The 27,374-nt window shown below is 47.5% G+C and overlaps 1 protein-coding gene across 1 annotated transcript in view; it reads right to left on the bottom strand.

The window, feature by feature from the left end:
* The window catches only part of Stab2 (stabilin 2), a 156,203-nt gene that overhangs the window by 100,478 nt on the left and 28,351 nt on the right, over positions 1–27,374 (bottom strand). Inside the window, exons 6-19 of the mRNA XM_041676250.1 lie at positions 22,876–22,961; positions 22,084–22,153; positions 19,226–19,321; positions 16,559–16,684; positions 16,010–16,206; positions 14,370–14,503; positions 8,391–8,524; positions 6,405–6,487; positions 5,620–5,769; positions 4,704–4,844; positions 3,816–3,872; positions 3,553–3,678; positions 989–1,042; positions 595–675 (exon numbers count right to left, since the gene is read on the bottom strand). Coding sequence (XP_041532184.1) covers positions 595–675; positions 989–1,042; positions 3,553–3,678; positions 3,816–3,872; positions 4,704–4,844; positions 5,620–5,769; positions 6,405–6,487; positions 8,391–8,524; positions 14,370–14,503; positions 16,010–16,206; positions 16,559–16,684; positions 19,226–19,321; positions 22,084–22,153; positions 22,876–22,961 — 1,535 coding nt within the window. The remainder of the gene's footprint in view (positions 1–594; positions 676–988; positions 1,043–3,552; positions 3,679–3,815; positions 3,873–4,703; positions 4,845–5,619; positions 5,770–6,404; positions 6,488–8,390; positions 8,525–14,369; positions 14,504–16,009; positions 16,207–16,558; positions 16,685–19,225; positions 19,322–22,083; positions 22,154–22,875; positions 22,962–27,374) is intronic.

Genomic DNA, 27,374 nt, shown 5'->3' with positions numbered 1-27,374 from the left:
AGCTTGATCTACATAGTGAGTGTCACAGCTTCTCCAAGTGACACTCATCACAACAGCAACTCACTGACCATTTCACATTCTGTTTTCCCTGCTGGATGTAAGCCTTCCTCTTCTCCTTCTTGCTTTAATTCAGACTGTACTCATGGAGGCTCTCGGCCGCTATTTGCTGAAAGAACCGCTCAAAGAGTGGGGTAGCGGTGCGGACATCAGGACTGTCACATAGGGGAGAGAGCTCAGCTGGTAAAGTGCTTGGCTTTCCAATAGGAAGACATGATCCCTAGGACCCGCTTTAAAAAGCTAGGCATAGTAGCATGCTCTTGTAACACTGGGGAGGTGAAGACAGATTTCTAGGGCTCCCTGGCCAATGAGAACTCCAGGCCAATGAGAGACCTTGTCTCAAAGGGGAGGAAGCCAATGGAATGACACCCAAGGAGGCCCTCTGTCCTACTTGTATGCACCCACGTACCTGCACACTCCTGGACATTCCCCCAGATGTTGCCTAACAAGACAAGGCTTCGTGTCTGTGAGGTAGTGTAGAGGAATTATCAGAGTAAACACGTAAGAGTCAGTACCAGCCATGGGCTTCTCACTTACGTTGCGGGTTATGTTAAAGTGCACGAATTGGTTGGCCATGGTTCTGATGTGGGGTGTCGAAACAAGAGTGGCCACTTCCAGCTGCAATGGGAAGAGATCGGGAAGTCATCTGCAGCAATGCACAGAGTCCCCATTCCTCACAGTCCTTGCTGAAAAAAAGTCCTTAACTGCTGATGAAATAATGGGCATATTTAATAACTTGGATGTCATGAGCATTTGTGGCTTTAAGGATTTCTTTGATAAAAATATCACAGACAACGGTTATAGACTGAAGGTTGCTTGGAGCTAATACAAGTCACAAATAATTCTCTGGCCCCAACATATTGGAATTCAAAACTAGGATCTGGTATTTTAAAAGCAGAGATAAAATAGTAGGAGGAAGAATAGGACCAACCTGGGTAAACGCGACAATGTGATATCTTACGAGTTCCAGAAGTTTCCGAGAGCCCTGCAAAGGAACCGATAGCCTATGTCAATCAATGAAGAAAACTCCACATGCTTCTTAAGAGCCCTTCATTTTGTTTAATGATCTTGGATATTAATCACAAAAGACAACGACCCAATCTCTTTAATAGGAAACTGGAGATAAGAAACTCCACGCACAAATAGCTGACATTCATCCAATCTCTTGGCTGTTCCAAGAACATAGCACACACATTTCATGTAACTCAGCATCCCTGTGAGTAGAGCCCACTGTTAACCCATTTTACATGTGATAACACTGGGCATCAAAACACACCCAAGTCACACAGCTTCCTCAGGATATGAACCACACTCTCGGCCACTCTGCTCAGCCTCCCCTCTGAATGTCTTAGGTCACATTTTGGAATTCTATGACATCCATCATTTGCCCAATAGCATAAATCAACATTTGCTTGTCAGGGCACATACTGACATTTTAGGAGTGTTCAGCTTTAAGGACCCTGATCACCTATTCTCTCAAAAGAAGTCATGCTTCTTCCAAGACATTTCCAAGGTTTCCTGTTGCTTCAGAATGCTGGAGCAGCAATGGAAGAAACCAACCAACCAAACCAAACCATGGCAGCGCAACCTGACCGCTACCACAGCTAGGATCTGGGCTCTCTCAAGGAGAGCTGTAGGCAGGTGCACTGGAGGGAGCCTACAGAATGGAGGAGCCAAAGGTCTCGTTCCCTGTGGCAGAAGGTAGAGGCAGTGGTGTCTACCCCTGCCCTGCCTCAGTGTTCAGTGTTGGTTGTCAACGTGGGCTAATCAAAAATCACTTGGGAGATCCGTCTCAAGACAAGCCTATGAAGGATTGTCTTGATTGGTTAATTAACGTGGGAAGCCCCATCTTAACTGTGGAGGACTCCCTGTGCTTGGGGTCCTGGATCGAATGAAAAGGAGAAGGGGAGCTGTCTCTGTCTGGGTTCTAGGAAGTGAACTTGGGTCCTCTGCAAGGTCAGTGTGTGTGTGTGTGTGTGTGTGTGTGTGTGTGTCTTCACGTATGTCTGTGTCTTTTCCCCTAGCATTTTTTATTGCAAGACGTCCTTGTTGGTCCCGAAGGTATTGTAGCAAGGACTATATCGATGAATCCATAAACCTAAAAGGGAACAGGTTTCAGGTTCATCACAGAAGCGTGGCTGAGACGGCCTGTGTTAGAGAGAGAGAGAGTGTGTGTGTGTGTGTATGTGTGTGTGTGTGTGTGAGTGTGTGTATGTGTGTGTGTGAGTGTGTGTGTGTGACTGCGTGTGTGTATGTGTGTGTGTATGTGTGAGTGTGTGTGTATGTGTGTGAGTGTGTGTATGTGTGTGTGTGAGTGTGTGTATGTGTGTGTGTGAGTGTGTGTGTATGTGTGTGTGTATGTGTGTGTGAGTGTGTGAGTGTGTGTGAGTGTGTGTGTGTATGTGTGTGTGAGTGTGTGTGTATGTGTGTGTATGTGTGTGTATGTGTGTGAGTGTGTGAGTGTGTGTGTGAGTGTGTATGTGAGTGTGTGTGTGAGTGTGTATGTGAATGTGTGTGTGAGTGTGTGTGTGAATGTGTGTGTGTGAGTGTGTGTGTGAGTGTGTGTGTGTGAGTGTGTGTGTGTGAATGTGTGTGTGAGTGTGTGTGTGTGAGTGTATGTGTGTGTGAGTGTGTGTGTGGGAGTGTGTGTATGTGTGTGAGTGTGTGTGAGTGTGTGTGTGAATGTGTGTGTATGTGTGTGTGTATGTGTGTGTGAGTGTGTGTGTGTGTGTGTGTGAGTGTGTGTGTGTGAGTGTGTGTGTGTTCTGCTCTGTTCCCAGGTCTATCTCTCAGTCTCACACCAGTGTCACTGGTCACAGTGGTTGGGATCAGACCCCAGAACTTGCTTGTTTTACAAGGTCCCCAGGGGATTCCTGACCACACCAGAGTCTGGGAATCGCTGCTTTTAAAGAACTGGGCAGTTCCCATCCCCCACATTCTGTGTATTATCAGTACTGAGTTGGGAGCCTGGTTTCTGGAAAGCCACAGAATAAACTTGCAACCATCAAACTCTCCCATTTGTTTGTCATTTTAGTGGAAAAAATTCCTTAGTCAGCTATTTATCTCTTTAGATTTTTGTCTGTTAGGTCCAAGAGATGATTTCAAACCATTTCAACCTTGATCTTGATAGAAAGGAATTCACAATCTCTTTTTCAAGGGGAACCATGGCAGCACTGAAGAATTAAGGTAGACAAGAAAAGGGTCCCTGCAGAGAGAGAAAGAGAGAGAGAGAGAGAGAGAGAGAGAGAGAAAGAGAGAGAGAGAGATCAAAAGAAAAGGGAGGCTAGAGCATCTAACAGTGATACTTGGTCCTTTGAAAGTTTAGTCCAGGCCCGACCCTAAATGACCCGCTGAAGGTGTAATTCTCTGGGTGACTTTAGAGTCGTATGGAACAGAAAACATTTGCTTGTTTCCTTATTTACTTGTTGGCTTAGTCTTAGTTCAGGGGCTCACGGGATGGACAGCGTGCAGAGCATCAGTGGGTGGCTACTCTACCTGTGGAGAAAGGAGGTAATCGATGGTGCCCGCCTTCATGCTATCCAACGCTTCATTTCTTGGGACGAAAACGGTGTATGGGCCACCAGCACCACCTTCATCTAGGGTATGTCCAACATTGGTTTTCTGCATCGGAGAAATTAAATTTTATATTTTTTGTTCACTCAAAATAATACTTGAAGCAGCCATCAGAAAATGTTTAAAGTGGGCATCTCTACAAAGGACTTAACCAGTCTTTTTCTGAAATGTATGGAAGGACATACCTCTAGCAAAGAGCTGAACCTGCCAAATCTTGGCTGTAGGATTTTCATGATGGTTTGCTGGAAAGAGAGATTTTGCGGAAGAGTCAAATCACAGAATGGTTTGGGGAGTATGAACCTTGGTGTTAGGAGATGTCGTAGGGCTAACATGAAAGATGAGCATCTTGAAAGGACAGCCTACAGCCATGGTTATACAGCAGTTGGTATGGGTGACCAGTTGTCTAAATCTGTGCACTCTACAGAAGTCTCTGGCCACACCATAGAGGGCAGGAAGAAGAAATTTGTTGACTCTGGCTGCCCTCCATGATACACATGAGTGAGCCGCTGGGACAATGGGCCTCAGACTGAGTTGTCTGGTGTGGCCACAAGCGAGGTTAAAAGAATCCATAAAAACATCCCCAGAATGTCTTTTATTCTCTTTGCAGAAGCACTCAAAAGTCTACTGAAAACTGTCTTTTTGCAGCTCAAGACCCTCCTTGGAACAGGAAGGCTATGTGCTGGCAAACACTTTCTTCTTGGGTGTTACTCCCCAGGCAGCAAAGAAGGTGGACATGGGCTGACCTCACTTATATATTTTATTTTTTTAATATAATCTTCTCTCATCTTACATAGATATTCCTGTTTTCACTCTCTCCCCTCCTCCAGCCCCACCCTTCCCCCACCCTACCTCCATCCTACCCACCATCCGCTTTTCAGAGAGGGTAAGGCTTCCCATGGGAAGTCATCAAAGTCTGGCACATCTCTTTGAAGCAGGACCAGGGCCCTCCCCTCTCTATATAGGCTGAACCAGGTATCCCTCCATAGAGAATGGGGCTCCAAGACACCAGCTCAAGCACTAGGGATAAATCCTGGTCCAATTGCCAGACCTCACCTGTCCTTGACATCTCTCACCTCGGGGTTGCTCGTAAGTGTGGGCTCTGTCTTGTCCATGGCTCTGTCGAGGATGTGTATAAGCCCATTTGAAGCAGCTATGTCCCCCTGGATGATCTTCACCTTTTCGCCTCCATCAAGTTTGAGTTTTAGTTGGTTGTCCTAAAATATCAAAGAAAGAAAAGGTAAATAAAATGAATATTGTATTCTGGGAAGAACAATTCTGGAATCAGATGTCAGAAGGCCTGTGGTTGTGATACTTGGGGTAAGTCCTAGGATCTTACATGAGGATGAAGGTGTCTGCTTGACCCACCTTGCACGGTTTCCACTAAGTTCAAGTGAGATATTGTATGACATCACTGATGAATATCACATGCAAAATTTGGGCAAGTCAGTGTCTGCCCTCCTCCAGTAAGCTGCAGGTTCCACTAGGGGATAACAACCCAATTGATTGCATTGCATCTTTTGTTATAATACGGTAGCTTTCAATCTGTGGGTTGTGACCCCTTTGGGAGTCGAACAACCCTTTCGCAGGGGTCACATGTCAGATATTCTACATATCAGCTATGCATTACAATTCACAACAGTAGCAAAACTACAGTTATGAGGTAGCAGTGAAATAATTGTATGGTTGGGGTTGCCGCACCCTGAGGAACCTCACCTTTAGGGAGAGATAGCCTATGTACATGAACAGAAAAAGCTCGATTTAATTAGTCACTTGATTTAATAATTTGTCCACGATGATGGGTCAGTGGTCTTTTTCCCTCACCTCTGTGGGGTCAACAGCGGTAGCCAAATGATGGTTGCCTTGAAAGCTAACTCAAGCCAAACCCAAACCAGACCCCATAATCCCCTTCTGTAACAGTTTCCCAGACTCCCTCTGGCCCAGCCGCTGCCCTGGTGCTGTCATGGGAGTGAAACTCGGAGACATTCTGACCTTATCCCTGTTGAAGATTTCCCCCGGCTTTCCGGTCAGTGTGTAGAAGGCGTCCGTGTCATTCATCTGCCTGGTGCTCATTTGCCCTGCAATGACGTGGAGCTTCACAAAGTACCGAGCCGCCTCGTTGTCCATCAGAAGCTCCTTCACCTAAGAAGAGAGAGCCGGATGGGATGGCATTGGAAGGAAATGAGCAAAGAGTGTGGCTGCCTTTGTCCTTGTCTAGAAGCTCTGCTGGAGGGTAAAATGAAGAGTTCAGAATTCATGGTGTTAGCAGCAGAGATTTCAAGACAGTCTAGCACTGACTGTGCCTTATGGCTACTAGTAACCATTCTTATGCAGATCTACACTGAAGAAGAGCAAGCGCAGCAAGGAAAAATGCAAACATACAGTTTGATGAGAAAAGGAGCACCAGGAAATGCAATGTTGCAGCAAAATCCCATGCTTAAAGAGATACAAAGTTAAGGGAAAGTCTGACACCAAACGCTGGGCAGAATAAAGGAGGCGATATCCTCAGGATATGATCTCAACCAGGGAATCCTGCTGCTTGTAGAATGGAAAGCTTATGTAGTAAAGGAAACCATCAAGTCAAAACTTACGCAGCAAAGGAAACCATCAGTCAGAGCTTATGCAAATGTGATTAAAGAAAGGTAACAGACTCCAACCCAAGCAAGCAGAAGAACTTGGCATCTTGAGTGTAATTGAGGTTTCTCAACTTAAATAAGATGCTGCCTGCTAAGGCATTTTATATTGGCCTCTCAAAGGGGGTTATTTTAGCTACTCACGTTGAATCCTTTTAATCCCTTGTCTGAAGGCAGCAGCACAGTGAAGGGTCCCAGGTTACTCAGTGGCCAGGCATAAGTTCTGTCTTAAGAGTCCAAACACACAGTGGAAGAGAAATGTCACGTGGGCCAGAGGTACATGGGAAGTGAAAGAGACCAATGAGACTAGAATCAGTCTGTCTCTGGAGGTCAATGGGTCTAGAATCAGTCTGTCTCTGGAGGTCAATGGGTCTAGAATCAGTCTGTCTCTGGACGTCAATGGGTCTAGAATCAGTCTGTCTCGGGAGGCCAATGGGTCTAGAATCAGTCTGTCTCTCGAGGTCAATGGGTCTAGAATCAGTCTGTCTCTGGAGGCCAATGGGTCTAGAATCAGTCTGTCTCTGGACGTCAATGGGTCTAGAATCAGTCTGTCTCTGGACGTCAATGGGTCTAGAATCAGTCTGTCTCGGGAGGCCAATGGGTCTAGAATCAGTCTGTCTCTCGAGGTCAATGGGTCTAGAATCAGTCTGTCTCTGGAGGCCAATGGGTCTAGAATCAGTCTGTCTCTCGAGGTCAATGGGTCTAGAATCAGTCTGTCTCTGTTCTCACTGCTCTGTGGTGACCTTGATAAACAGAGGTTCTCTAAGAGCACACGGTACTGGATGTGCTGGCCTTACATATTCCCAGGAGACTTAGCTGTGTCTTTCCAGATGATCTGCTGTGGAAGGGCAGTGTGTGACAGGGCCTGTGGACAGCCCTACAGTCCATGACATATGCCTGCCTGGCTTAGCTGCCCATCTCCACATAAGGATACAGCCCTTGGTTCCATCCAAGGGCAGTTCATGGGAGCCCACACTAGGCTGAGTGTTCCATTGGCGCTCTCTTGAAAAGCAGAATATTTGAACACAGGACCTTACATTTGCATTCTGCTCTGAGCCTTGCAAGCTGAGTAGCCAGCCAGTTTCCATCACCCAGGGGATGCTGGGACATTACACCGGGCTCTGTGCTCTCACGTAGGAGCCAGATGCCCGGGGAAGGTGAAACGCAAGCAGGGCTATGTCTAGGATGTCTAGGATGTTTGTGTGTGGGGTCTATCCTTCTAAGGACACTCTGCACCTCCTTCTGTTCTCAGTTAGTGTCCTGAGAGTTCTCAGCTGAAGGTCAGAGTTGCTGCAAGGCTATTCTCAGCCCACGCCAGGTCTGGACTGCTTGATTCTCCCTGGGCAGCCTTGCAAAGGGTGGAATGTCACACAGGAGCAATGGTGAAAATTATTCAGAGGACACAGCATTGAGCTGCAAGGACACTGCCTCCTTTACTGCATTCTTTCCAGGGAATTGTTTTAGCATACTTGGCCAATTCTAACATAAATGCTGACATTTTAAGAATTCTGTTCCATCAGGTCTGCATTTTATGCTTTTGTTGATTGGTTGAGGTGCCTTGGTCAGCTGTAATGCTTCGTCCTTCAGAGGATGTGGTGTAACGGTTTGTAGAAGGCATTTGGAAATGCATAAGCGTGTTCCGTGTTGTCATGCTCCCTAGGGCTGTGAGAAGATCTGTTACTACTACAGGTTAATTGGTAGCTTCTGGCTAAGGGTGAACACCGGCAAGATTTGTCCAACATTCAAATGATACCTTCCCTGCTGAATATGGATACCGCCATGGGACTTAGGTGACTCTGTATTCTCAGTGTCCTCTGCCAACTTCAGTGCATCCTTGAAAAGTTCAGGAAGTCACGGGAAAAGGGGACAATCTTTTATATCAGCGACTGCCCCTCTTGCTCTTATCGCTAGTCTGCCCATCTCTGGCGAAGTCATAACCCTTGTTTCAGCTCTGTGCCTACTAATCTGCGCTCGGCTAATCTGCCTGGCAAACAGCTGTCTCCTTGGAAACAGCCCTCTGGTCTTCCCCACCACCTGCATGGCAGCTTCATCTGCCCCTTTCTACCTGCTTGTGTCTGGCAGACGCCCTGGCCTGAGAGAGGGCTGCATTTGAGGAGGAAATCTGCATACCCAGGATGGAGATGAAAGAGGTCAGCCTCCCTTGCCACATTCCTCTGGGTTCCGTGTTTAATTCTCTGAGTCTCTCCATGATGTTTCCATAGCAGGTCAGGCCGTCGCCTATGTAACCTTTCCGGCAAGTGCACCTGGAGAGAGGGTGGAGTCACATTCTCAGGGCCTCGGAGCCATTGAGAGCCGAGAGTGCTCAGCCCAGGGCTCTGTTCCACGGGTTTCACAGGTGGGGAGAACCATATGATAGACAGGATTGGAGAGACACAGAGTCAGGGAGCCGTCAGTGGCAGAACCTGGTTTATAGTTGCATTTCCAAAACAGATAATAACACACACACACACACACACACACACACACACACACACACACGTCAGATAACTTTGCATGTTCCTTGTAGAAGTAACTTTCTTTCTTTTTAAAAAAAGATTTATTTATTAAGCATACAATGTACTGCTGGCAAGGAAGGCACCAGATCTCATTACAGATGGTTGTGAGCCACCATGTGGTTGCTGGGAATTGAACTCGGGACCTCTGGAAGAGCAACCAGTGCTCTTACCCTCTGAGCCATCTCTCCAGCCCCTAGAAGTAACTTTCAAAGTGCAGTCTAGACCCCATTCACATAAGAATCACTTGTAATGCTTGCTACAAATGTAGACTCAAGAACCTCAGGCAGAATAAGCCAACCTTGATGGTTAAAACTGACTGCCAACTTGATTGGCTATAGAGCCACCTTGGAGGCAAATCTATGGATGTGCCTTTGTGTGGTTATCTAGAACAGGTTTACTGAGGAGGGTAAACCCACTTTAACCGTGGGTGGCACCACTCACTGGACTGAACAAAAAGAGAAACGGACTGGGTACAAGTGCTCCTCTCTCTCTCTCTCTCTCTCTCTCTCTCTCTCTCTCTCTCTCCTCTCTCTGTCTCCCCCCCCCCCCCGCCCTCTCTCTGCTTCCTGACTACAGACTGCAGTTGTCTCAAGCTCCTGGTCCTGGTGCTATGGCTTCCTCACCATGATGCTTCTCACCGCACTGTGTAGCCCCTGGTCAGTCTGGTTATGTAATAAACATCTACTTCCCTCTCCAGTGAGAACACAGGCTTTGAGTGTCTTTGTTCGCTGTGGTTGTTCCAGAGTGTAGAACAGGGTTGGAATTCTTAATCAGTAGTCAGCCACTAAGTAGAAACTGGGTCAAATATCTGTCTGTCTGTCTGTCTATCTGAGGAGCCAGAGAAACCATAGAGATTTGATGCAATAGTTCAGTCTCATAAGAAGATGTGAAGATATGCTAGCTGCAGCATGCAAGCAAACATCTAATCCTTGTCTCTCCAGGGGCTGGCGGGAAAGCATTGACTGACAGCATCTGGCAATCTCCATGGTTTATCATTGTACCTTGGCTAATTTCAAACTACTAACACGGTGTCAACAAGTCTGGGAAATTCCTGAAACTGTAGCACTCAGCTCTGAGTCGGGAGCGGAGGCTCTGAGTGGCAGCTAAAGCCGAGAAAGTGTGTAGGAAGGTGAGATTGACTAGGATCCGGGAGAGGAGCGAAACCAAACAGGAGGAAGGGGAGGAACTTTCCAGACAGTAGAGCTAACGGGAGCTGCAGAGGTACTGCTAGGTTCCCACCAAACACAGGCGATGCCGTCGGGGCTGTATCCCAGGGAATCACTACACTCTCGTGGACCCAGCTGTGCCCTTGGAAACCAGCTCTATTTTCAAGTCCGTGGTACAAACCCCTCAGAACCCTGGCATTTGGACTGCAACCCTGGCCCTGGTCTTTCTGTCCTCTTGTTCTGTTCTCGTCCACCCTTCACTGAACCTCAAAGCAATTTCCTCCAAAGAGAAACCTGTTGCCGGCATGTCCCTTCCCTTAGAGACGATATACAGAAACTGAGCCCCACCGTCAGCGCCGGAAGCACTAAACCGATACACGTTTTAAATGGGATCTCACTATGGAGTCCAGACTAGTCTCAAATTCTCAACCCTCCTGCCCCAGCTTTCCGAATTCTTTGACACAGCTGTACAATATCACACTATGTTTCCTTTTTAAGGGCTATTACGTTCTTCCTCTGCCTGCTTCCCCTCCTGGCAGTACTGACTGACCCTTTATCTGACCGTGAAGGACCACACCACACTAATTAGGAGTGGGAACTAATTTAAAGATTATACTCTTTGAAGCGATACGGCCCTCAACGAAGAGGTTTAGTCTCAGTGCAAGCCACACAGGGTGCATCTGAAGACAATTGCCAGGACACGATGTGGAACTCTTGCCAGCTCCTAAGGATGTTCCTCTCCACAAGTCCTTATGAGGCCAACGGTTTATTTCATGGGGAATGAGAATCCTGTCTTAATGGCCTCAGCACTGAGGAATTTAGGAGACGTAACTATTTTTAATTTTTACTTTAACCCTCAGGCCGAAGCCCAAGCCTTTGTGATTGTTTTCTGACTTGAATCGTCTCGGTTTCCCTGTGGCACAAAGCCTCTTTGGGGAATGGGTTTTTTATTGAGTACAAACATCTTCCACTATCGTAAGGCTTTAACAACACCTATAAGTCATCCGCATTTTATGTTATTCACTGGCGTAAGTACCTCTGGATGCTGTGTAAGCCGAGTTAGTATGGTTCTTCCAGGGGTCTCAGGTCGGCTCTTTCCTTCCTTTCTTTTATTCCGTCATTGATTAATGAGTCGTTCCAAATGCTCACTCATCCCATTGTTCAGTCAGTGATAGACACTAACATCAAAGGTGATTACGATGTAGCCTTGCAATAGTAATAACTAGCATTTATTGATAACTCCTAGGCCAGGAGTGCTCCAAAGAGAATTCTGTATTATCTAATTTAACACAATCCACATAGGAGATGAGAGCTGTTAAGAATCTTATTAAATTTTTAAATGTGTAAATTGTGTGTGTGTGTTTGTGTGAGTGTGTGTGTGTGTGTGTGTATAGTGTCTCTGTGTGTCTGTGGGTGTGTATACTTGAGGGACGTGTTTGATAATATCAGAGGTGTCAGATTCCCGGGAGTTGAAGTTACACGTGGTTGTGAGCTGCCACAGAGGGTCCTGGGAGCCAAGCTCGGGCCCTCTGCAAGAGCAGCATGTGCTCTCAATTACTGATGCATCTCTTTAGCCCCATTTTAAAATGAGGAAACGGAGACCGGGGGCTTCCATATCTCTAGGTGTGCCCATCGCTCATCACAGATCTGGTCCAGAAATGCTAGAGTAGCTGTGTCCCAGGGAGCCCCGAGGGATGAGCACAGGGGAGGACAAGAGACACCAGCTGAGCATCACAGCACCCGTGTGTGTCCAACTCAGATGACGCAGGTGTACGTACATGTTGGAGGTTTTTCTACATGGAAGAGAAGACAGGACGCATGTAGCTAAGAATAAAGTGGCACAGAACAGTGCTTGGACTGATGGGTTATGTCCCTCCTTAAATTCTCATGCTGAACTCTCCCTAGTGGTATGTTAGGAGGTGGGGACACATTAGGACATGAAGGTGGAGCCTCACTGATGGGATTAGCGCTCTTAGGAAAGGGACTTGGAGCACTTGCTAGCCCCCTCCTACTGGACAATGAACAAAAGGAACCTGACTGCTGATCCAGAACATCATCAACGTTCACTACTGCTGTGCTTTTGTGTGGTTGGAGTGTGAAGTTGCTGTTTTCACACTGCCTTTTCAGTGTGTCTCCGTCCAGCTCGGCTTCTTTTCAGCTGAAATGAATTACGTCAGAGGAAGCTTCTCTCCTCTACCTATTGCCCCTTACTTCCCACCCTCACTGGGAAGTAGAATGGGAAGCCATGCCCATCAAAAGAATGGCACCATTTGCTCTTTTAGTTATAATAAAAATAGAGTGTAGGGGGGAAATGGAGCCAGCTCTTCGTGGAAAGGTATAATGGTCTCTTGCTCTCTCATCAGGTAAGGAGACTGTGTTTAGAGCTCAGACTTCTCCAAGAAGACCTGAGCAGTGAGTGGCCAAGCCTACATTTGAGCCCCTACTTCCCAGCTGGTGACCTCCTGTGACTGGCAGTACGGTCTGAGATTCTGCAGAAACTTGCCGTGTTGTGGCATAAGTTTAACAAATCCTTTAATCCAGATCAACTATACATCACCTGATGGCCATGTATGGCTCCTCCTTTTTCCAGCCCTGCCCAGCCAGACTTTCTATCTCGGCCTCTTTAAGGTGAAGATGACTTACTTTCTTGGGGAGGAGGAGGGTTGGGAAGCTGACAAATGACACTCACAGCCCTAAAATTCATCGTTAGTTCTGCCGAACACCCTAAACCCAGGTGATGCGGAAGTTCACGCTGTTCCGTCTGTATATTTCTGTCTTTGTGAACATGAAGGAGAGAGATTCTATTAGGCTGTCTATTCAGACCTTCTAGCAGGTCAATAAATGGGCAAGCTGATTGATTTATCTCTCACTTCTTTCTCCAAGGAAGGGCTGTGCCTATGTGTCCACACATGTCTTGGGGGGGCCAGTGTACCTCAATGCATGGCTGTGGTTAGCTAGTGCGTATTATTTCTATGTCAGTCTCTGCCTAAGGAAAAATGAAGATACTTTCATTTGGCCCATATCACAGCCCGGAGAGGAGACACAGTCCTCCCACTTTATGGCTTAAGAATATCAGTTCCTGGAGGTTAAGTGCTGGAGTTGTGAGGTAAGCCCAGGAGCCCTGATATCCAAGTCTGCTATTCCATCCGCATCTAGTGGGTTTATCTACAGAGAGTGTGGTGATCATTAAATTCATCTGGGAAAAAACCCTGCACATTCAAGTCCCAATTTTAAAGGAATAAATCTCGAGAAAGCTGAAGTGACTGGCCCCAGAAGCAAAGAAACAGTTTCCTGATTGCTTGATTCAATGTAACCATGTTTTTGAGACTACAGTCCTTCACCAAGCTGGTGGCTGTGAGAACTAAGTGGTAGAGAGATCATCTGAGGGGGGAAGGATGTGGATGCTAGCTTCTGCTCAATTCCTGGTGAAAACACGACAGCCCGGCTTAGGGTTTGCACAACAGTATTTTCTCATGTTGTTCCTGCCACTTCTGTGTGCACAAACACGAGATGCCCCTTTCCAGGGGCACGTACTGGGTAGGTACCAAAGCCACAAGTTAGCCTCAAGTTTCTTTGTTTTTTCTTCTCGTCCTGCTTCTCTTCTCTTCTCTCCTTCCTTCCTTCCTTCCTTCCTTTTTCTTTCTTCCTTCTTTCCCTTTTTTCTCTTTCTTCCTTTTCTTCCTTCCTTCTTTCCTTCCTTCCTTTCTAATTCCCTTTTTTCTTCTTTCTTTCTTTCTTTTTTCTTTCTTTCGACAGGGCCTTATTAAGCCACTTTGGCTGCCTTGAAATTTGCTCTATAGACAAAGCTGGCCTCAAACTCACAGAGATATGTTTGCCTCTGACTACCAAGTGCTGGCATTAAAGGTGGGTGCCACCATGCCCAGCTAAACCTCAGGTCTTTAAACTCTCCACATTATTCCCCACCCACAATGAAATTTGCCCCTGCTTTGGGAATTTACAAACAAATGTTTTCCCTCATGGTAAACCTCTTCTAAAACTTGGTATCCACAAAATAACTTCTCACGCTTATTCGCTTTTTTTCCCAGTCTTATTCTGTATCACCCACAAGCACTGTCCCCAGAAGGCTGGAAGAGAAGGGTACATTAGTGGTCTAACTACCACAATCCCAACAGCCATTTGTTTCCCCAGGCACAGTGGTTCCCTTTTGGATTCCCTTAAACCCAAATATTGGGCCAAGTCAATGCTCAGAGCATTTTCATCATCATCAGGAAGGAAATAACCATCGACACACTCACTGATTAAGCAGCTCTAGGGAACTCTTACTATGCTCCTTGCTGCCACTGCTTGCGTTGGAGTAGATATAGGGCCGATTAAGAAATGCTTTCTCTCCTTCAAGGAGCTTACCACATGAGCTGGTTCCCACTTTCGCCATCTGGGACAGGCCTGGTGAGATGGAGGAGACTTACTGGGCTTGGCCTGGCATGACGGTGCTGCAGTTTGCGTTCCTATGACACGGGTTGTTTGATTCACAGACGTTGATCACGCTGCACCCCACTCCAGGTACAAAGTCGCGGTAATGCTCTTTACACTCGCAGTGAGACTTTAAGGCGCAGGGAGAGAAGACCAAATTGGACTCTGGTTAGTTTCATCAGCTGCTATTCTTTAAGCTCTGTGTAATGTTCTCCCACACAAGCTAAACAGTAAACAGGACTGAAGGGTGAGCGTCCCCAAAACCCTTGTCAAAGTTTCCCGAAATTTAAGTCATGGTTTTATAACTTTCCTGTTAGAAAGCTCATAACTGTTGTGTGTAAACTTTGGAGTTTTAGTTTTATTGTTTCCTGAACCTTAACCCCTGCCCCCACAATTCCCTTTAGACAGTTTGCAGGTCAATAGAGGCTGTCATTCAGATGGGAGGCACGATTCCTCTAGAACACCAGTTTGCAGCGGAGGAGGAGACCCGGATGGTCTCTAGAGAAACTTTTCGCTGTCACAAGAGGAGAACGGGCATATTAGGACCGAGACGCTGCTACGCACCTTATCCAACAAAGAATGTTGTGATTCAAAATATGCCCAACACTAAGATAAAAAGTCCGAGGTGATGCAATGTCCTGCTTCTGTACAAAAACTGAGTTTTTCTCCGTCACGTATAGCAATCCTCCACATGGACATGATTGGCGGGTGTGGCCACAGTCAGCATCCACTAAATACTTGATGGACATGTCTTACAGGTGGCAGGGCTCTTTTGACTGTTCTCCCTCAGTAGGGTAGGTTCCAGGCCAGGGCATTTTTTTTAAAGTTACTTAAGGTCATAACATAATTCAGAGGGATAGTGTCTCACCCTGAATACCCTCAGTCCCTACAACCTGCCAGTGCTACTGGCTTTTGCTCAGTTCCCATCCTTTTGGACTCCCAGGGTCTCCCTTAATCTAAAAAGATAATTCCGAGATCAGAGAATTGAAGGGGGATGTTGATTGATCTGTATAACTTCGGTTAAACTAATCTAATCTAATTTTGAATTCTATCCGCATCCTGTCCAGTGGTTTGGGTGACTGGGGCTCCTTTCTCTATTTCTGAACACATACATCAGTGTGGTGGTATTTTGTTTTTGCTTTAATAATAAAGCTTGCCTGAAGATCAGAGTGTGGAGCTAGCCACACTAGTTAGTCACAGAAGCCAGGCAGTGGTGGCACACACCTTTACTCCCAGCACTCGGGAGACAGAGGCAGGCAGATCGCAGATCGCTGTAAATTCAAGGCCACCCTGGGCTACACGAAATTGATCAGTCTCAAAGAGAAACAGAATCAGGTGGGTGATGGCTCGCAACTTCAACCCCAGTACTTGGGAGTCATATGCCTTTAATTCCAACACTAGGGAGGAGGAGATAAGTGGCTGGGTGGAGAGACGAATAAAGGCAGGAGGAGACAGGAGATCAAGGCATTCAGTCTGAGCATGCAGTCTGAGGACTCAGTAGAGGTAAGAACTCCTGGCTGACTACTCTGCTTCTCTGATCTTTCATCTTTAACCCCGCTAATTGACTCCAGGTTTTTAATCATTAAGACCAATTAGAAATTGCACTGCACATAAATTCCACGTGTTCTTAGCTCACCTGTCCAGGTCCATCGTATTTGCACACTGTAGACTTTGTAGAGCAGTTTCCAAAGTTTGTTTGGCAGGGGTCTACCGGAAGACACACTTGGCCATCCCCGCGGTAGCCTTTTTGGCACGAGCAACGGTGGCGATTTGGTCCCAGGTAGGTACAACTCGCGTGAGGGTGGCAGACGCTTTTTAAACATGGGTTGATGGCTTGAGAGACAATGAGACAATGAGAGGTGGATAGTTAGCGCTCTCAGAGGCGGAGGAGCGAGAAACATGCCGCCAGGGAATGGTGGCTCAAACGTGTCATAGGCACAAGGCAGTTGGGCCGTGTTCAGGAGGAAATGCAGACTTCAGTCCCATTTGACCACCCCGCTCCACCAAACACATCACACGGGAACATCAGGGACTGTAACCGTGAATGCCGTGCTGACATCATCTCTGTGTGTGCTTGGTTACAGAAGCAGCGTCGGCCAAGCTTTGAAGACCACCAAGCTTTCGGCCAGAACTCTGTGTATCTCTCTCTGAACTATACAGAAACACAGAGTGGGTTCCTACTCACGCTTGCAGTGTTGGCCGTCGCCTTGGTAACTGGGAAGGCATTTGCATTTGAGTTTGGTTTCATCTTGGCTGGAAGGTGAGCATCTGGAGTTCTCTGGGCAGAGCAGGGCCGCACACTCAGGGATGGCTGTGTAAGAAAGCGACAGAAATCCTCCCATTAGTAGGATAAGGCGGTTTGTTTGCGTTTTTGTTTTGACACGGGACCTCTTGTGACTCAGACTGTGAAAACTTGCTATGTAGTCATATTTTTTTGAATTAGGGTCTCTCACTGAACTCGGAGCTAGGAGCTAGGCTTGTAGCCAGGAAGCCCCAACTATCCTCCTGTCGTCGGGTCCCCCAGTGCCTGAGTCCTATGTGCACAAGCCACACCCAGCTCTGGGCGTTTGAAGTCAGGTCCTCAATGCTTCCACAGCAAGGTGTCTGATCCATGGAGTTGCCTCCCCAGCTCTGGGACTTACTTTTAACCCCAACAACCACTAACAGGATGGCTGGGCAAAGGTACTATGTCATGTAAAAAAATGTAGCTTAAACTACAGAATTATGAATGGACCCAGGCTAGCAGGTCTTACAGCATGGGTCAGGTACCAGTTTCCACTCTCCTTGTTTCTCCCAATAATTTAAATAATCCCAAAGTACTCATGGCTTTGATGTGGTTCCCTGGCACATGGCCTGAGGACCATTATGTTAAACCCTTGAAGTTTTTTTTTTGTGTGTGTGTATGTGTTTATTTCATATAGAAACTGGCTGTTTATTTCATATAGAAGTTTAGGATGTAGCAAAATTTATTCATCCAAGTTCAACATTTAGATTATTTCCAGCTTTGTTTTTTCTTACAAATGCTATGCCCTGGATGTATTGGTTTATGTGTTCTTATCTACCCATTCTCAGAATCCCCCCTCCAAGGTAAACTCCTAAAAGTCCGACTACAACGCCCCTCCCCCAGCTGGCAGGAATCCATGCCTTCCCTGCCATTCCTCTCTGCCCACGGATGGTCATAATCCACGTGCAAACTGAGACATAGAATGGGCAAGAAATCAAAACCGAACACAAGCACGCTCCAGAGCGGCCATCCGACTTCAGTCTGGCTTTACGTGTTGGCGTAGTTACTTGTGGGCTTCTCATGTCTGATTCTGAGCATTAGCTGTTCCCTGGGTCTATTTTTAAAACTCAGCCATGGTCTTCACATTAGTAAAAGTGTACCTGCCATGAGAATTGCAAACATTTTTTTTTTGTGTGTGTGTGCCAGTCTCTTGTTTAACTTTTGATTCGACAAAAATTATTTTTTGCTTGGAAGTGAATTTGACAGTGTTCTTCCTTGGGAGGTTTTCTGGGAGGGCCATCTGCTCCTAGATCTACTGGGCCATGGAGAGTGGGGCTTGGAAGGAGGTTGGTCCAGGTCACAGAGGGCCCCTGGGAATCGCTGGTTTGCAGGGCGGTCTCCTCTGCAGAGAAGACAGAGCCCCGTTCCAGTGTAGAATTCCAAACTTTTCTAACCTTTTTGTTCCATAGGAGACTAAAACCCAGATGATACACCGACTGAGCCTAGTGTCACAGGCTAAATATTTTTTTTTTTTTTTAATCATCTCGGCTCCAATTCATCCTGTGTAAACTGCTTTGCCATAGGGCTGTAGTAGGCCTGGGATGTAGTAGGCGGGGTGAAAGGATTTCGCCTTTCTAGAGAGAATTAAGTTTTGCCAGTAGAGGGCGCTGGCGCGATAGTGTAGCAGGCAGGCTGAGCTCTGGGACGCGGGGCAAAGGGTTCAGTGTGGCGCCTCTGTTGTATTTGCCCTTGCGGCAGCTAACAGTCCTTGGTGGGATGTCTGCCAAGGCGGTGCATCCAGAATGCACCCTCCCTCCTTAATGCTGCATCTTTGGCATGGACCCAGTGCTCACTTTCCCACACCCCTCCCCACAGAGACACTGAACACTCTAGGTGAACCTGCCACCTGCACCCTGACACACCAGCCTCTCTCACCAGGTCCTCGAGAGGGCTGCCCGTGACTTTCAGGAGACTGTGGACCAATGCTGACCTGGGCAAAACAGCCAATTTCTCTGCCTTCCAAGTCCGCCGCCCTACTGGGTCTAACAAGGCACGGGGATGGCCACCTCCTTCCAGGTCCTTCCTTAGGACTCCAGGCGTCCTAGAGTTCTCTGCGGTTTCTTCCGCCAGCGTCCTTGTTTATCTCTCCCCTGCTCTTCATCTTCTAACTGGACTCGGCGTCATAGACTGTTTAAATAATTTCCCACGGATCCCGGCGCTTTGAACCCCCATGCTTTCTGCCATTCTGGTGCCCTTGGGCAAGTCACATAGGAAACTGTTCTATTGTGGCTGTTCATGTGTTTCTGTAACTGAGAGCTTACTTTGTCTCCTTTAAGGACTAACTTACCAGGATAGCCCCTCTTGGCCCCCGAGCCTGAATATTTCCCTCTCTACTCCGTTCCCCGTTTTGCTGCCTCCTGCTCAGCCTTCCCACAGCACAGCTCTGACCACAACACCCTCCCTCCCTTTCCTCTTCTCTTTAGCTTTTCTTTCTTTCTTTTTTTTCATGTTTGCTTAATTTTTGGTCTCCTCTTACAACATTTGGCAATCCCTTCCGCCCCCCCCCCCCACGTGGAACACCCTTATCTCTTCCGTCTGGGACAGCAGTGAGGAACCACAGTCACTTACGCTTGTCACACCTGGGTCCCCTGTATGCAGAGAAGCACTCACAGGTCCCGTCACCGTTGAGCCCGCTGTTGCACACACCGTGGACACAGCTGCACACTGTGGGCAGAAGATGGGGCGGGGTCATAGCTCACAGAGATGGCTCCTAAGGACCCAGGAAGGGTCACGGTCTCAGGCAGCCCTTCCGAGACTCTGTACAACGAGGTGGAGGAACCTTTCAGAGAGGCCCAGTTTGGATCTTGGCTTCGTCTCTCTTTTATTCGAGTAAGGATTTTCAGTGCATGAGGTGGACCATAGCGCCTGCGCTAACACTGTTAAGAAAGGAAATGGATCTTCAAGCATGGTTCTCTTCCCTACTGAGCTGTTGGCTTCGCCTTTGGATAGCCCTACCGCAGGACTTAAGAGTCTTGGTATGAAGAGAAGAGGTCCCCCTGTTGGCATCTGACATCTCTGTAAGCAAATCATACTTGTTGAAAGACAAGGGGCAATGCAAGGGTCGGAAGAGAAAAGTAACCCACGAGGGCCCGGAATGACTGTGTCCTGTCTTCCGCTAAAAACAGATGGCTTCTCAGCCCAGTGAGAGGCCATGGATGACCAAGGAAGGGGCTTCCACAGAAACGGTCAACCCTCCAGCGCCCAGCTGGTGGCTCATTTGTTACACAGTTTACTTTCCAGTCAGCCCCCAGAATACTAAAACCACGAAGCCCATTGTGTGAGTTCTCTGCGGCTACTGTGACAAACCATCCTGGGGAGGAGCCTGAAACAGTCCAAGTTCATGCGATAGTTCTGGAGGTGGGAAGTACAAAATGTCACATCAGATTAAAATCAACGTTGCAGAAAGACTGTGTTTCTTCTGGAATCTTCTATTTCCTTCCCTAGATTCTGGACAAATCCCACGTTTGTTTCCAGGCTCATGACCCCTTTCTTCACTTCCAGGTGAACTACCAAGTTCTTCTCACACTTTTGTCTGTATGGTTACCTCCTCCATGCCCCCCCCCCCAACCAGACTGCACTCACCTGTCCATCAACAATCTCGTTACACCAAATCGACTGGTTAGCAGCCCTGACCCCTCCACAACCCTATTGTCCTCTGTCATGTAACTTGATATGCTCACAGCTCCCAGGATTAGGGCAGGGCTCTTTGAGGGGCAGGGGCCATTGCTCTGCTTACTGTACATGTTTTTGATGCAGGTGAGTACATTTCATATAAGCTCAGATGAATCCCAATTACAAAGAGGTACTTGCTTGACGACAGCAAAAAAAAAAAAAAATTAGAAACGTAGGAGCTACTAAGTTTAAAGTTTTCGGAACACCAAGAACTGCACCAAATCCTTCGTGTTCTGTGTCTGCATCTCCATCCTTGACGTCCTGCTCACGGTCTAACTGGTCCTGTCCTTGAGCAGGTCCTTCCCAAGCTTTGTCTAGACGGTTGCAGTAGCATCACGCGGCACTGTCCCCAGTCTGCTGCCAGCCCATCCGCCACTGCATTTCACACGTTTGATTTCTAGGTGTACAGGATGAATCTGGTTCGTTCCTTTCCTTCTTTCACGATTAGCCAGTAAACTGACGTGCTGAGAATACTGTGCTAGTCACGTGGTCTTCTGCCACCCCGGCTCCTTTACCCAGAAAATGACGTCAGCTCCCAGAGGTGCAGAGGACTAGAGGAGATCATGGGTGGGAAACCTCTTTTTAGACTGTCGGGCACACAGTAAGGGCTGATTTAGGGGTTACATAGAGAGAGCGGGTTTTGCGCTGGGCTCCCGACAAGGCACTGAGTATCTCTGGTGCGGGCGGCTGAGAGGAAAGCCGCTGGCGGATGTAACTCTGAACCACAACAGCCTGGTAAAGGAGCATCCTGGCAGCAGGGAAAAGTCAGCGTTAAAAATAGACGATCCCTGGTAGAGCTGCCCCACTTTCAGGCAGGAGTGCCCCCTCCTGGGAGCAACACCCCATGGGTGAGACCACACCGGCATTCAGAGGAGCTTGCAAGCTCCTTGGGCCTTGTGTTGGGGCATCGCCAGTTGCCATGGTTACCCATTCCTTCGCCCACCTACCATGTGCTTCCATGGGACACAGTAAGAGCCTGGCTGTGTTGTCACCCCGAGGGGCTAGATAACAGTCCTGGAGCCAGAGCTCCGCCAGGGTTCAATCCTTTCACCTGTGACCTTTGGAAATTGTGCTTCTGGGTCAGGATAGTGTCACTGGGGTCACTCATTCATTCATTATCACACTTATTTGTTCATGAGGCTGACAAAGAGCTGTGTCCCCTGCAGTCAATCCTATAGAAGCTGCCGGAGAGAAAAAGTCAATGGAGTCTTGCCTTCAACAAGCCCATGGGTCAGAATGAGGATGCCTTCTCTCTGCAGCCAGAGAAATATATTGTGGGACATGCCAAAGAACTTACGGGGCTGAAGTATTTATGTGTTTATAGATTTTCTTGCAAAAAAAAATTCTGAGATGTGCCATATAACCCTGTGATTCCCCTCCTGGGTGAATTCCTAGACTCCATGTCCTACCCCAGAGACACTTGCTCAGCCATGTTTATTGCAGCTCCATTCTCAGAGCGAGGACATGGAACCAACCTAGCTGTCCATCAACACAAGACTGTGCTATGAAAGTGTGGTACATGTACACTTTCTGCCTCCCACGCTGTGGGCTGCACCAACCTTCTCTCAGCTAACCCTGCACGTGCGTGACCTTTGTTACAGCAATGGAAAACTAAGACGATCAGTATCTTAAAACAATACAAATCCATACATCCCTGGAGGCCAGAAATAACCCCTGTTACAACTGAAGTAACCCTCCCCGGGGACTTGAAACCCTCACAATGCATTAAATGGACAAAAATCAGACAGACCTACCTGAGGAACAATTGGGCCCAAACACGTTGTCAGCTGCACAGGTTTCACAGGCTGTCCCACGAAAGCCGGCCTGCAAAACACAGGTGGATGACATCAGACTCAAGGCCATCCCGAGGAACTCCTATGCTAGCCAGAAAGCCCCTGGACAGCCCACTGATGGTCTGGCCTGCATTTGCCTCTCTAATATGTCTTTCCCCTGGGCCTTTCTTTCCTCAGGCCGCTTGAAGTCTTCGTGTATGTCCAGCTCTGTTTTTGTTTTCTAAATTTTCTTTTGCTAAAGGTCTAGAGCCCTAGAGAAGAAAGCCGCCAGCCCAACCATGTATAAGCAGATGGTAAGTGCCAACAGCCTGTTCACAATCTTACCCAAGGGTGGCGCCAAAACACTTCCAGGGCTGTTCTGAAGGGAGATGAACTCAGTCCCCTTTAGAAGTTGTGTTTAATTCTCCCACAGTTTGAGATTCACAAGTCAATTGTGTTAGATAAAGAAATCCTTCAAAAGCCACAGGCCCGTGGTCGGCCCTGGGTAGCCTAGCAGCTAACAGTAGCAAGATGTGACAACTTTGTACCCATAGATGGATTCATAAGATAGTTTTATAGATGTGACCTCAGTGGATCAGTCCTCCGGTTGACAGGCAGATGTAAAGGTGAGAGGCTGTCTTGTTTCACATTGCAATTTCAATTTATTAACACTGTTACTCTCAGCGACTTCTACTGTGGGGCTGTAATAGAGGTGGATTAAAGGCAGGAAGGGGGAGGCAGCATGTCAGGGGTGGAGCAGCTCTTTGAACTTACTCGGCAGGAGCAGCTTCCAGTTCCTTCCATGCCTTCATCGCAAGTGCCTCTGCCATTGCACGGTGACTCTGCTCCTCCTGGACATTCTGGAATCATCAAACAGACGAGATTTCTTCATTCATTCCAGACTGGGCAAATAAAGGCATGCTGCAAAGGCATGTACCTACAGGCACGTGCCACTGAGTGTGTTAGTTACCAGGGACAAAACACACACACACACACACACAACAAAAAAACAACAACTGAAGATCCTGTTGGTCTGATCTCAAGCTGGAAGCCCCCTGGACCTACACAGTGAGTTCAAGGTCATCATGAATCACACAGCAAGATTTTGTTCTTCTAAAAACTGAGACCGGCCCCTGGCTTCCAATCTCTCTATGCCATCTCTTTTTTTCCGGTGAGCTTCTGTCACACTGCAATACAGCTAAGATGGCCCTCACTAGAGCCGAGCCCCTGCCAACCCTATGCCTCAACTCCAAGTCTGTCAGCTAAACAAGCTTCTCTTTTTTATACGGTTAGGCTGCCTCCGGGGCTTTGTTCTAGTAACAAAACCAGACGGCCACATAGGGGCAGGACGCGAATATCCAGACCACAGAAGCAGTTCTTAAGTAACGTGACTTCTAAAGACAGGGAAAGGCTGTTCTCTGTAAGATGCTAATGGCTCTCTCAGGACGTTACTGCGATGGACCCTCATCGAGCAACCAGACAGGCCAGGACCATGACACAGGTGGCAGAAATGTTTGCACCGTGAGGGGAAAAGAAGCTGTCTGGTCCATGTGACACTGACAGTCACTTTTGAAAATGAGATGTTGGTATATTAGTGTCGCCCCTATCCCTTGAAGAAAAACTGAAAGAAAGGAAGGGAGGGAGGAAGAAGAGAAGGAAGGAAGGAAAGAGAAGAGAGAGAAAAGGCTTGTCTGGATTGTTCAGCCACTGGTAATGTGAGGGACTGGCGACTGGAATCTTCTGAACTGGGATCCCAGCTGAGCTTTGCTGACCACGCCCTCTCTCGCGTCAGCGTAGTTCCCTGCTGGCTCTGAGGTTCCATTCCACGCTGTTCCCCTCAGCATAGCTCGCATCTGGCTCTGAGGTTCCTCTGAGGTTCCGTTCCACGCTGTTCCCCTCAGCATAGCTCGCGTTTGGCTCTGAGGTTCAGTTCCACGCTGTTCCACTCAGCACAGCTCGCGTCTGGCTCTGAGGTTCAGTTTCACGCTGTTCTGCTCAGCGTAGCTCGCGTCTGGCTCTGAGGTTCAGTTTCACGCTGTTCCGCTCAGCACAGCTCGCGTCTGGCTCTGAGGTTCCTCTGAGGTTCTGTTCCACGCTGCTCCCCTCAGCTTAGCTCGCTTCTGGCTCTGAGGTTCCGTTCCCCCCTGTTCCCCCAGCAGAGTGCTCTTGGGACTGGAAAGCTAGGTTACAGTAATGCAAACCTCTAAGATTCCGAGTGGATACTGTGATATTTTCTCTCTTTAGGGTTGTCATGATAACAGTTAACAATGCTCAGGAAAAAAAATCGAGGAAAGGAAAAGATAAGTGAGGGGGTGCGTAGACCTGTCTCGGTCTGGAGGGAAAGGTTTGGGGCCTCAGCTGAGGTTGCTGCTCTGCAGGTCAGCTGAGCACTGGCTGAGGGCGGCCTGTGCCCGCAGCTCCCCCTACTGGATATTTTCAGGATTTATTCCACACAGTCTAATTTTGAGAGGACAGATTGGTTTCCACTGGCCTCAATGGACAGGGACGGCCAGATCGTAAAAGCAAGGCCTTGCTAAAGCTATTAACCTTTGCCTGAAGAAGACCAGCTGAAGGTGAAGATGGAGAGGAGAGAGGCACAGAGATTTCTTAAGCTGGTACCACGAAAACCCTCGGGGCATGTGTGTATATCCACATGAGGCTTTTTCTAATTTGCATAAGGTCTCTCCTGGTCTGGGATAAGTCCATGTACCCCTGACATGGCTAAGGATGCCAGGGCTTCATCAGAGGCAAAACCTGAAGAGAAAACTTAAAAAAATACAAGTATATGGTCTGGTGAAGTGCTGGCTGCCAAGCCTGCGCCCAAATTTAATTTCTGGAACCTACGTGATGGAGGGAGAAAACGGATTCCTGAAAGTTGTTCTCTGAGTCCCACATGTGATTCACCACACACACACACACACACACACACACACACACTCACACACACACACACATACACACACTCACACACACATACACTCACACACACTCACACACACACACTTACACATACACACACACTCACACACACACTCACACACACACTCACACACACATACACTCACACACACACACTCACACACACTCACACACTCACACACACACTCACACACACACTCACACACACTCACACACACTCTCACACACACACTCACACACACTCACACACTCACACACACACTCACACACACACTCACACACACACTCACACACACACACACTCACACATACACACACACACTCACACACACACTCACACACACACTCACACACACATACACTCACACACACACACTCACACACACTCACACACTCACACACACACTCACACACACACTCACACACACTCACACACACACACTCACACACACTCTCTCTCACACACACACTCACACACACTCACACACACACTCACACACACACTCTCACACACTCACACACACATACACACACTCACACACACACTCACACACACACTCACACATACACACACTCACACACACTCACACTCTCACACACTCACACACACTCACACACACTCACACACTCACACACACACTCACACACACACTCACACACACACTCACACACACACACACTCACACACACACTCACACACACACACTCACACACACACTCACACACACATACACTCACACACACTCACACACACACACACTCAGACACACACTCACACATACACACACTCACACATACACACACTCACACTCACACACACATACACTCTCACACACACACTCACACACACACACTCACACACACACTCACACACACACTCACACACACACACTCACACACACACATACACTCACACACACACATACACACTCACACACTCACACACTCACACACACACACTCACACACTCACTCACACACTCACACACACACTCACACACACACATACACTCACACACACACACATACACACTCACACATACACACACTCACACACACACACTCTCACACACACACACTCACACACACACACTCACACACACACTCACACACACACTCACACACACACTCACACACACACATACACTCACACACACACTCACACACACACACTCACACACACACACTCACACACACACTCACACACTCACACACACACTCTCTCACACACACCCCTCCCCACAATACACATACACACCCCCACAAGCACACATTTATACACATATACACCCACGCACATATTCACACACACTCACAAACATATACACATACATGCACACATAAACACATACCCACACTCTCTCTCACACACATATATACCCCCTACTCCCACATCTAAGAAACATAAAAGATACAAGTTTATCAAACACCAAACAAAAGTAAAATTTACAATATTTGAAGCCAATAAAAGCTAGGCATGAGTAATGAAGAGAAAAACTAGTTAATTAAAACCAACAGAAAGGATGCCTGTGTCAGACAAAGACTGAGAAAATGACAATTCTATGCCATATGTTCAAGAGGGACAGAAAGGAAAAGTGTGTTAGGGAGAGACGTAAATAAAACCCGAGCCGAAAGTTTCCAGGCAAAAGCACAGCCTTTGAGTCAAATCCTCTCCAATTCATGGTTACTCGAACGCTGACAACAAAATGTTCCACCTACAGACAAACAGTAAAGACAAAAATGAAACAGAGGAAATACTGGACACAGCAAGGGAACATGAATGAGCTGTAGGACAATGTCCAGGGGAAAAGAGAAAAGACATGGAAATTTTAAATTCACATTTCCCAGACATAACGGAGATGCTAACATCCAGTTCCCAGCACACAAAAAACCTTGAGCAAAGTCCACGCGATGAAACTCTCACACCGACATAGAACTCCTTAAAATCAGGGAGAACATCTTACAAGCAAAGTCGACGTGTGGATAAAAGAGTAGTTACCATGACAACGGCTTCTGTGTGTTGGACTCGCTTCCACCTAGAGGACAGTGGAATATTTATCTTTAAAACACAGAGCCACCGTTGCCAATCTAAAATCCCACCTAAAACAACAGTGTCTGTAAGAACAAAGGCACGACAGGGACTTTTTCTTTTTCAGTTATACAAAAGCTGAAAGAGAAACGCCATTAACTGGCCAGGAAGAAGCGAACTGTCAGCAGACAGAGATCTAGAGCCACACAAAGGGATGGAAGATGCTGGAAGGTGTCGTTATGAGCTTAGGTGTAAAATCGCCTCCCCGGTATTCTAAGCCATTTGAAGAATAGCTGGTGAAGGCCAGACTGTTGGTGCCGTGCTGG

This window comes from Microtus oregoni, unplaced genomic scaffold, assembly GCF_018167655.1.
Source record: "Microtus oregoni isolate MIOR12 unplaced genomic scaffold, Mior012 000001F_ref0000356, whole genome shotgun sequence".
In the NCBI taxonomy this organism is placed as follows: domain Eukaryota; kingdom Metazoa; phylum Chordata; class Mammalia; order Rodentia; family Cricetidae; genus Microtus; species Microtus oregoni.
This window is presented reverse-complemented; position numbering and strand designations above follow the sequence as displayed.